Source organism: Beauveria bassiana (genome assembly GCF_000280675.1).
Source record: "Beauveria bassiana ARSEF 2860 unplaced genomic scaffold BBA_S00008, whole genome shotgun sequence".
Taxonomy (NCBI): Eukaryota; Fungi; Ascomycota; class Sordariomycetes; order Hypocreales; family Cordycipitaceae; genus Beauveria; species Beauveria bassiana.
This window is the reverse complement of record NW_007930843.1, coordinates 520862-531433: the sequence shown is the minus strand read 5'-3', so window position 1 is coordinate 531433 and position 10572 is coordinate 520862. Positions and strand designations below refer to the sequence as shown.

General features: G+C 51.1%; 5 protein-coding genes across 5 annotated transcripts; 2 read left to right on the top strand and 3 right to left on the bottom strand.

Moving 5' to 3' along the window:
- Positions 1-360: 360 nt before the first annotated feature.
- Positions 361-1476, bottom strand: BBA_03802 (enoyl-CoA hydratase/isomerase family protein; the record flags this gene model as incomplete). Its single annotated transcript, XM_008598899.1, has 3 exons — positions 361-523; positions 612-1007; positions 1049-1476. The coding sequence occupies 3 exons, from the start codon at positions 1474-1476 to the stop codon at positions 361-363; spliced, it is 987 nt and encodes a 328-aa protein (XP_008597121.1).
- Positions 1477-2429: 953 nt separating this feature from the next.
- On the bottom strand, positions 2430-3668 carry BBA_03801 (AAA family ATPase; the record flags this gene model as incomplete). Its single annotated transcript, XM_008598898.1, has 1 exon — positions 2430-3668. One exon carries the CDS (start codon positions 3666-3668, stop codon positions 2430-2432), a length of 1239 nt encoding a protein of 412 aa, XP_008597120.1.
- A 565-nt stretch (positions 3669-4233) lies between these two features.
- BBA_03800 (paxU protein) lies at positions 4234-5154 on the bottom strand (the record flags this gene model as incomplete). Its single annotated transcript, XM_008598897.1, has 1 exon — positions 4234-5154. The coding sequence occupies one exon, from the start codon at positions 5152-5154 to the stop codon at positions 4234-4236; it is 921 nt and encodes a 306-aa protein (XP_008597119.1).
- Positions 5155-6945: 1791 nt separating this feature from the next.
- BBA_03799 (short-chain dehydrogenase/reductase 2) lies at positions 6946-8049 on the top strand (the record flags this gene model as incomplete). Its single annotated transcript, XM_008598896.1, has 1 exon — positions 6946-8049. One exon carries the CDS (start codon positions 6946-6948, stop codon positions 8047-8049), a length of 1104 nt encoding a protein of 367 aa, XP_008597118.1.
- A 995-nt stretch (positions 8050-9044) lies between these two features.
- Positions 9045-10012, top strand: BBA_03798 (uncharacterized protein; the record flags this gene model as incomplete). The annotated part of the gene is made up of 2 exons (XM_008598895.1): positions 9045-9443; positions 9512-10012. The coding sequence occupies 2 exons, from the start codon at positions 9045-9047 to the stop codon at positions 10010-10012; spliced, it is 900 nt and encodes a 299-aa protein (XP_008597117.1).
- Between the last annotated feature and the right edge of the window lie 560 nt (positions 10013-10572).

The following is a 10572-nucleotide window of genomic DNA, read 5'->3' as shown; positions in this document are numbered from 1 at the left end:
TCGAAAACTTCTGTGAATTACCGTTGATCAATACAATGTAGCATGAGCCTGCAATTATATAGTATCGCAACTATCCAGGGCCGCCATGTCGGGAACGGCACAGCATGCAAGCCCTGTCACACACTTATCTCTCACAAACACCTACCTCAACATTGAGAATATGACCGAAAAAGGCGGGGGGAATATGATATATCTTAAGAGATAAACTATCATCTCAGTGTCGCAATCTTCCCCTCCGGGTTTGGTGGCAATCACCCGACCCCATCTAGCGCCTCGCCGCTTTGCACGCCAGCTATATAGTCTGCCCGCGTCCCTCCTCTACCTCCTTCCTCAACTTAGACGCGTCGTCTAGTACACGAATCAGAGTTTACTGTTGTCCCTTGCCTCTACCCTAGCCTTGGGCAATACTCCAACCGAGAGTGTTTTCCACCACGGGTACGTCCTAGGTGCGTCCTTGGATAGCGTTGCATTGAATTCGGGCTTTCTTTTATTAAAGAATGACGACTTGAATGCCAGATGGTCACTGAAATGCTGTTAGTGTGCGCATGCGAGATGTGGCGAGCTACTATGGCTGGCAACGTAGCACGCCTAGGCGGAGTGGCAGAACATACCTGCCAGCAAACATGTCGTAAAGAAGCGGGCTGTCCACCAAATGAGCCCCCTCAGCTGACCCGGCGTTTCGCCAAATAAGCTGTCGGTTTAGATACGCGGCCATGGGGCTCACGTTGGTGATGATGTCCTCAGCCAGCGCGATAGCACGCGGTAACACATCCTTGGGTGTGTCCACCAACTCTGCAAAGACCCCGTTGAGTACACTAGAGTCGGCTGGATATCTCTTTCCAGTTGTCAATAGATATGTTGCATTGCTATATCCGACCATGCGAGGTAGGAAGAAGGAGCTGCAAGACTCCATTGTAAGGCCGATCCGGGCAAACGGAAAGCCAAACTCTGCGCCTGTACGAGGCGCAATGCTAGAAGGGGGGGGATTTATATGGTCAGCAAATATTCTAATGATTAAAGGCAATTACATCTAATGTGTTCGACTCACCGGATAGCGGCCGCTAGGGTAGAGGTCATGCCAATGCCCACAGACAGGCCATTGTAAGCGACAATAACAGGCTTGCTGCAGTTGAACATGGCCAGCGCAAGAGTACCGCCGGGGTCTCTCATCTGCCCTGTGGCCTCGTCCTTGAGCTTAGTAGTATCCATGCTGAGATCGATGCCGGCGCTAAACGCTTTGCCGGCGCCTGTGACAATGACAGCTTTGACACGATCATCAACAGTGACGGTTTCGAATAAGGTGATGAGATCAGTAATCATGCGACCTGTAATCGCATTGAGCTTGCTGGGGCGGTTGAGAGTAGCGATGATGATGGGAGTCACGCTCTGCGTAGCAGATTCGGGATAATTAGTTACCCGGATCTCGCTCTCGGCGGAGGTCTTGTATGATTCCGGAATAGAAATTTCTGCTGCCATTGTGATGAATAAAACTTTCCTGTAAATGCTAGAGAGTAATGTGTACAGAAACACTCCCAATAGTTGAACTTCTGTCGCCTTTATACACCGTTGTATCCGAGGTCCACCACCCCGGACTTGAACATGTAATCCTCCCCGGGTTCCTTCCCGCGATGTGGTGGAGATTTACGAGGCGGCAGCGGGAACTTGCCGAGCGAATGAGACGAGGGGCGTAGATGCGGGGGGATTCAACTAGACAGCACGACTTTCTAAGCTATGACGTTGTTCGTGATCAAGGTCTCGATTGATTTAGGTGACGACACCGCTTAGCAGTGTCCGACAGGTTACTTCAATTCATACTTGTGTAAATTTGTCTCTAATGCGGGAAAATGAGGAACTAGATGTCAAAAAATCTCAAGTACTACTTTTCCATGGTGAACAACTTCTTTACCCGACCGAGCCGCATTCAAGATGCCACAGCCATGTGCCTAACGTATCCAGAAAAATAGCCAGAGTAGGGAGCCTCTAGTTGACTTGACTCCGTCGGAATTTATAAGTATATTTTAGTGATTGAGTCTTTGCTGGTGCCTCGGAATCTTTCTTTCTGCTCCGGCGAGATTACCTTATCTTGCCCATGTTCCGTACCTATTAGTGGCGACATTGTATCAATCAAGCTTTGTTAGGCTCGACAGCGAGGGGGCTGGGCTACAACGACCCACTGTAGCATGCTAGGTGCTAGGTGCTACAGTGGGCATCAAGTAAATCAGAGCAAATCACCACTGATCCTCCAGGCAATGCTGTTCGGAATTACCTGGAGGCACTTGGGCACTGTATGTACCTAGGAAGGCGGCAGATGAGGAGAGAGGTTAGTGTCTCCGCGCGATCCACGGGCGCATCACCTTACATTTGCGCAAACTCAACTAATAAACATGCGCATTCTCAACAACTCTCAAGAAAGAAGAGAGTTATAATAACTATCCAAAGTTACATTGCTTCTTTGTCAATTTGCTGAAATATGATCCTCTATATAGGGAAGCTTTCACCATTTCTACTGACCGACCCATCTGGCCCTGTATCCTCAACACCGTCTTCACATGTCCCAATGTGAGTCTGGCACCAGTCTGCATCGCAAGAAGTTGCGCCATCTTCATGGTATTTTTAATTTGCCGGCCATTCAAGTCAATAGAGCTCAGCATAGATAGAGCCGCCTCATCAAAATCATCTCCTTTTCCAGCCATGCCTTCGCTGGCGGCGCGATCCAAAAAGGTTGACCAGATGGCCCGACGAGCTTGAGCGTCGAGGTTGGGATACTCCAGCGTGAGACGGATGCGGCTCTGGAAAGCCGTATCCATGCTTGCAATGCGATTCGTCGTCAGAAACAAGATGCCTTCATAATACTCTAGTGTTCGGAGAAAAATCGACACGACGCGATTGCGCTCCAGATCCGCGGTAGTCCGCTCCTCGAGAAAGACGTCGCATTCGTCAAGCAGCAGCACGGCGTTCCAGTTGCTGACCATGCTCATGAGCTTGCCGAGATTTTTATCAACCTCGTCGGACGAGCTTCCGAGGTCGCCAGCGCTCATGGTGTACAGAGGCATGCGCATCTGCTCGGCGACGACCTCGGCCGTGAGTGTCTTGCCGATGCCTGGGCCGCCAGAGAGTAGCATGATGATGCCCCTGCCTTTGCCTTTGACGGCATCGTCAAACGAGTCCTTGTGCTTGACCTGGCTTTTGGCCAAAGTGAGAATTATTTTTTTGCGCTCTTCTGAAAGCACAAGAGAGTCAAAGGCGCCCTCGTCGAACTCTATCTCTTCAACCGAGTCGATGAAGAACTGCATCCAGCGTTTGTTCTTTAGTGCGTAGCCTCTGACTATTGGTGAAGTCAGCAAGACGTGGTCGTCGTCGAGTGGAGGCATCTCGTAGTCGGCTTGGCTTTGGTCTGCCTCGTGGATGGTCTCCAAATATGTCAGGTGGTTTGGGTTCTCGTCCTCCCAGCGTGCGCCATCGAGAACGATGCGACAATTCACTCTCTCGCGGCTAAGAGTCCTTTGATCCGTAGAGGACAACGCTATGCCATTGTAAGCTTTATATCGAAAACCTCGCAGCGCTTCCCAGCGGCGACCGCGTTGACGCAATTCTTCTTCAATGACTGCGCGGTTAGCACCCTCCTTGGAGAGGTGGGTGCGTGGCATGTGTAGTCCGTTATGAGTCATGACAAGGCTCCTACATATTATTAGTTGCCGTTGACAGGCGGTCTTGATATCAACCTTTTCTTATGGAGTCACAGCCGAGATATCAATGGTCTAAATCAAGGCGTGTGAGCTTTACTCTATAAATGTGAGCGGGCTGGCTTAATTTAGTGCAGGCAGAGAAAGATCTCAAAAGATACGAAGTTGCCTGCTGATATTAGGGTCCGCCCATGACCTGTAGGTTGACAACCCTCGGCAGTGCTGTGCGCCAGCTCTGTGAGTCTCGTATTATCTTTCAGGTACATAGTGGGACACTCTCCGTCCTCGCAGCCTGATCGGGAAGGCCTCATCAGCGATTCGCTTTAAATGCTTGACGACTCTGCTCGGCGCTCCACCTTGCCCAATGTACCTTTGTTGATCCATCATGCATGTTTTCTTCACTTATTATTGGTAATTATGTTACGCGAGCAAGAGCAGGCCAAGCATGAAATTGATGGGGATTGCTGCATCTAGCAGTGCAACACGTAGATGAGGAGAAGACTGAACCACATGTTGCACACGACAGTTGAAATAATTTAAATACTCGAGTCTATGCAGCCGTCTCTTTTTCAAAACCGAGACTCGTCGTCTTGGTCCGCGCCCATGATTGCTGAATGGCCGCCCAATACTGGTCCGGGTGCATGCGCATGTGGCCGACATGGCCACTGCCATGAAACTCTTCCGTATCAACGGCATAACCCAATCTTTCAGAGTCGTGCGCAAAGGTGACAATGTCCTCCCATCCAATGAGATCGTCATCCTTGCTGTACATGAACAATCTACGCGCGCGCTTCGTCGCAAACATTTCCTGCTTCGCGGCTCCGCCACTCCATGCGCCAGCATTCTGTCGTCGTCGCAACCATAGCTGGAGTGCATTCAGCGTCAGGAAAAGGGCAAAAATGGATTGTGTGGCGACAAACGGCCAAGGAAACCATTTTGCCGTACCGAGAGCCATGGCGCGTGACCATCGCTTCAAGTTGTCCCACGTAAAGTCGGCGCCTCCGGGGGTTGAGTCCATCACGAAGAGGCTATGGGGCATGGCGCTTTGGAATCTCTCAAAGTAGACGTCGAATGTGGCGGCAGCGTTGATTGCTCCCGTGTTGGACATTGCATGAATCAGAATAGTGTCGTTGCTCTGCGCTGCGCCAGCACCTCGCCCAGCATCCGGCGAGCCGAAGAGATGATTGACCACCGGCGTCATGTGTCCGCGTTTCTGCTCGCGGCTAGTGAACAAGGCTTTTGCAATTGGTGATAATATCACGACTTGCTTCGCGCGAGGAAACATTGCGCGGTAGCCGTCGGCGTATTTGGCGACATGCTGCGGCAGACAGTCGCCCCAGCCGTAGATGACGACGAGATCCGGGCCTGTTTGGGCATGGGCATTGGCAACGGCGTCTGCGTCTCCGTCGCGGACAAAGACTTGCTCCGAGAGGCTGTCAAAGCCTTGCACCGATGGTGGTTTTCTGGGCATGGTGGGCAAAATACACGGCTGGCAACCACGTCTGTAGCTGGCGGAAATGGGCAATCAAGGGTCAACGGTCATGAAGGGTATCGGGGTCCAAGACACCATTGTGCTCATATATACTATACAAACTAATACTAAGCATTAGAGACGGTATTCTCAGCCCTGGCGGGACCGGACTTTGATGACTAGGTCCTGGCCGTTGGCCGTTGCTTCGTCATTGTTGGTTGTTGAGGACGGGCCGTAGATTGGTACCTGGAAAACAGGCTCAACAAGCCCAAAGGCTTTTTTTCCGGGGCTCATCACGGCGATTCTGCCCAACTCGTACATTGCCTCCGTGGCATTCCATATTTGGAAGAGTTAGAGCTGGCAACTACAGATTCTGGAACCCCGCTGTAACTAGTGAGCGGAGTACTGAAAACTCCGGACCTGAAGAACGATCTAGTAGTACGTGTTAGTGCATACACGAAAGCTGCGCCAAGTCACTAACAGCAGCATGCTCCCCAACAACATTGAATTCGTTGGAGTTTCTGCCCTCTGAGTTGTAATGCCTAGCTAAACTGAGAAGATATGATTTCGCTATTTAATCATGTTCTACTTATAGCTCATTAATTGAATCATCAAATCAAGTACTTGGCCCGCGTCGACGGGATGGATTCTACTCCGTCCCGAGTGCTAAATGTGGTGACAGGAAAGCGCCGTGGAGGCGGGTGACACAGCATCAGACATGCGTGTGTCTGAAATCGTTGCTTGCAAGTGAGTTGGTTTCTTTACTTGGTTCGGCTATGCTGTTTTTCTCACGCCGTTTTTTTCTTCTTTTTTTTTTCTGGTTCTAAGAGTTGCTTTTTTATTTCTTGCTTTTCGCCTGGCTGCACCATTGGTTTACTTGGGCTGTTTGAACAATCAGGACAGACTTGCTCAGCAGCAAGCTAGAAACGTCTCATAACGCAAAGAAGCTGCCCCAGAAAAAACCAGAAAGTCCCACCAGGGAAACATCTTCACTAATGATGAGATGTCGTGAAAGAAAGGGAGGGTGGCTGAACTACCGATCTCTCAATCTATAGTGTTTGCGACTTCGGTATTGCCACGGGAATAATAGTCTGGGTGCCCTGTTGGTGTGCTGTTGGGGCAGCCCAGCGGGGTAACAGTCAGAGAGAGACAACCAACTGTCTGTCTCTACGATAATCGCGAAAAGGCGCAAAAAGAAAAATTTAGACAGATTGTTCCTTGGCAAGTCGTGCTGAAAACCTCGCCTAAGCTACTTCTTTGATGCCTACTGCAACCATCCGACCTCCCATCGAGTTGGAAATAACTCACTCACTAGCTAACTAGTAGACAAGGCAGCGCTGAGAGGGTCACAAATTAAGAACTCGGCTGCTAGCTGGCCAACCATGTTGTTTAGCACTTTTGTGTAATGCATTATGATTCAGAAATCTCATAAATAATGGAATCCGCTCATCAAGTTCAAAAATCATCAGATGCAGAAGTCTCTAGATCGGAGCGGACAGCGTCGACAGAACCGGCCCCCTCGGTTCGCTTATTGCCCCGCATCCTCTCCGCGCTTGGTCTCCGCCCGAAGCTCCGAGGTAAAGGGAGGCTGGCCAATGCCGAAACAAGGCCAGCACAGAAACTCAACTCGTGTATAATTCTGCGCCTACAGCACATCTCCCCTCATTTCATCTATTCTCCGTACACATTCTGGTTCTTCTTTTGACTCTTGTCTATTCAATTGATCCCTGCTGATTCCAATTGATCCTTGTTGATTCCAGCTTTGGCCTCGGTCGTTCACATCTTCCCACAATGTCCGGCGTCCTGTACTCGCTCGAGCACTCACCCATTGCCAAGGCAGTGGCCGGCCTCGTCAACCTGAGCCTCAACCCCATCGTCTCGGGCGCCCTGCTGGCCTTTCTCCTCCGCGCCCCCGATCATGTGCTGGCGCAGACGCTGCAGCGCGCCTCGCTGCCGCCCGACTACGACCTGAGCGCGGCCAAGACGGTGCTCAAGTTCCTTTTCGGCGTGGGGCTCACCCGGACCATCAACCGCCGGCTCAGCGACATGGCCGCAAACGCGTGGCGCTGGGGCCCGGCACCGGGCTGGAACTGGCCCAAGGAGATTGCCGTCGTAACGGGCGGCTGCAGCGGCATCGGCCTGGCCATTGTGCAAAAGCTGCGCGCCAAGGGGATTCGTGTCGCCGTGCTGGACATTCAGCCGCTGCCCAAGGAGCTCAGCCGCGACTCGGCCGGCATCAAGTATTACAAGTGCGACGTCACCTCGTCGGCCTCTGTGGCTGACGTTGCCGCCGAGATTCGCCGCGATTTCGGCGACCCGACCATCCTCATCAACAACGCCGGCATCGCTGTGCCGACCAACATTCTCGACATTTCTGAAAAGGCCCTGCAAAAGATCTTTTCCATCAACACCATGTGCCACTGGATTACCTGCCAGCAGTTTCTGCCATCCATGATCAAGGCCGACAAGGGCCACGTTGTGACTGTGGCATCGGTCGCCTCCTTTGTCAGTCTGCCGGGCCATGCCGATTATGGCGCGACAAAGGCGTCCGCTCTCGCCTTTCACGAGGCCCTGCGCACCGAGCTGCGCCACGCCTACAAGGCCCCCAATGTGCTCGCCACGGTGGTGCACCCCAATTTCGTCGCCACGCCCCTGCTCACTGATTTCGAGAACCACCTCAAGGACGGCGGCGTCCGCATGCTCACGCCTGAGCAGGTGGCCGACGAGACCACCGAACGCATCTTTGCTCGCAAGGGCGGCCAAGTCGTTATTCCCAAGTCGTCGGCGGGCGCCTCGGCCCTACGCGGCTGGCCTACCTGGATCCAGGTCCTTATCCACGATGCACTTGGCGCCCAGACTGCAAAGATGAATGCTGCCAAAAAAGCATCCAACTAGTCCACATACAAATGAAGTATTAATTAATCGCTTTGAACTTTACAAGGAGGCAACTATTTTTCTCGCCATTTGTACTGTGTATTCTTCTTTCCTCTGTTCTTTATATACTTGTTAAATACCAGTTGAACACAAAATTACCCGACAATTAAGCGACTGCCCGCAAACCTAGTGAGAACTTGGACGAATTCTCTCAGCAAATGTTCAAGGCTTCATGTCGGGAGTTGTAAAGAATAGTAATTACTACAACAGGTCACAAAACCGCTACGCGTCGCATTTCCAACCCTGTTGAGACATGGGGGGCAACTCCCCTGCCAGCGCCGTCTCGAAAGTGTATAGGTTGTCTGGGAGCAAATGACGATGGAAGAGGACAGGCAAAAATTAAACGAGTCTCGCTGTAACGAAACCTCTGTTTCGTTCTGACATCAGAAATCTATTTTCCGTGCCGCCCATGGAACTCGGCAGGGTCTCGTTTGACAGTTCTGAATCGGCAATTGCCTTGACTCTGCCAAGGGCGAAGCAACAGACTTTGGCCTGACAGCCAGGGGCCTCTCGTTAGCGTGTTTAAGAATCAGCAGGTACAGTTACGTGTTTGCGTGATATTTACTCGGTTAGGTTGGCTATCGGTCGCCGGACATGGTATAGCCAAGCCCCTTATTTTATAGTTACCTGTTAACTGGGCCAACCCACATTCAAAAATCAGTCTTGTCAACTTGTCGTCCTTCATCATTGTATTTTGCAATTACAAGTCGGCACCATGTCACCTCTGCACAGGGTGCATTCTGTCTGTTCTGAGCGCATCTGAGGCATGCAGTGGAATATCAAAGTGTGGCCGTTTCGCTCCGTCTCGCCATCTCACGACATCTAATCGAGTCGGGCACATCTCCTTCCCCCGCGTTGCACAACTTGGTCAATGCTCATCCAGCCTGCCGCCGCCACCGTCGGGATACAAGCACAACATACGCCACACGCCTTTTCCGAGACATCACAACGACGCAATGCAGGACATTCAGAACGACCTCCCCTTGGCCATGGCTATGGCTGGCCTTTCCTCCGTCGCATGGTACATTGGCATCGAAATCAACGTGTCTCTATTTATCCTTTTCAAACGAAAACAAGGGCTGTACTTTTGGTCCTGCCTGATTGCTTCTTGGGGTGTCATCTTACAACCCATATTCATGCTGCTTGCGGATTTTAATGTCTGGAAAGATGCCATTCCATCCATCGTCATGATCTACTTAACTTGGTTCATGATGGTTGTCCCTCAGAGCTGGGTTCTCTATTCGCGACTGCATCTGCTCATGCGCGCCACAAACACTTTACAGATCATCAAATACGTCCTCATCTTCAACTCCATCGTCTTCGCCTTTCCGACCATGGTCATTGGCACTCTAGCAGTAAGTCATTACAGAACATTCTGCCCACATCGCGCCACAATAGATTCTGACGAAAATACCTTTTCTAGCAAGCGACGAATGTGAACCCCGGATTAAAATCATTTAACCTCAAATGGGATCGGATTCAGCTCGTCGTCTACTTTGTTCAAGAGATCTCACTGAGTTTGCTGTACATCTTCCAGACTTACAAATATTTGAAGGATATCCGTCCACTACAGCTGCGCTTTTGGTCACTTTCTTCAACTACGAGCAACGACGAGCCCCCGCCAAAGGAGCAGTCTCCGGTCCTACGCCATCTCATATATGTCAACATTGTCATCATCGTCCTCGATATTATACTACTCGGTATTCAATGCGCCGATCTCTTCTATTTGCAAGCTGCTTTGAAGCCATGCATATATGGGCTAAAGCTCAAGGCCGAGTTCGCCATTCTCAACCGCCTCATTGGAATTCTTCAGCGCCGGCAACCGTTCCCGCAGGGGGAGTATGTCGGGAGTGCACCAGAAAACGCAAAGCCTCTTGACAACATGACTCTATTCCGCGAGAGGGCAGTGAGAGACGGTGATTGAAACGAAGATGGGATATTTCAACGCCTCGGACCTCGGGATTCCGCACGCCTCCTCTGAGTAGCTTCCAGCTGGGAATTCGAACGGTGCACAAAAGCTGTACCCACGTTCAATTGTTATTCCCGGGTAGTCAGCTTCGCTATCTGTGGGCGCTGAATGCTGGAAACTCACAGTTTCGAGCCTGAATCCTTCATACCCATATTCGAGTCAGCACCTTCTGAAGTAGGGAAACTGTACGGCCGGGTCGCTTCCGTGCCGCGGCCGGCACCCTCCGCTCGAGCCAGACAGAATACCAAAACAGCGAAAGAGGTATTCAACACAAATCTTATGCTGCTCCAGGCTGCCTATTCATCAGCACTAATACAGGCAGCTGAGAGCCCTAGCGATTCAGAGAGTAAACCTTTCCAGCTTTATGGTCGGGATCAGATGCCTCTCGAGGAGGCCAAAACGACACATGAATGGGGTTTTCAACATTCTGCACGAGATATATTTCTCGCATCTAACTGACATTAAAATTTGTACATACTATGGCAGCACAAACATTGCCAAACGAAGATACCACT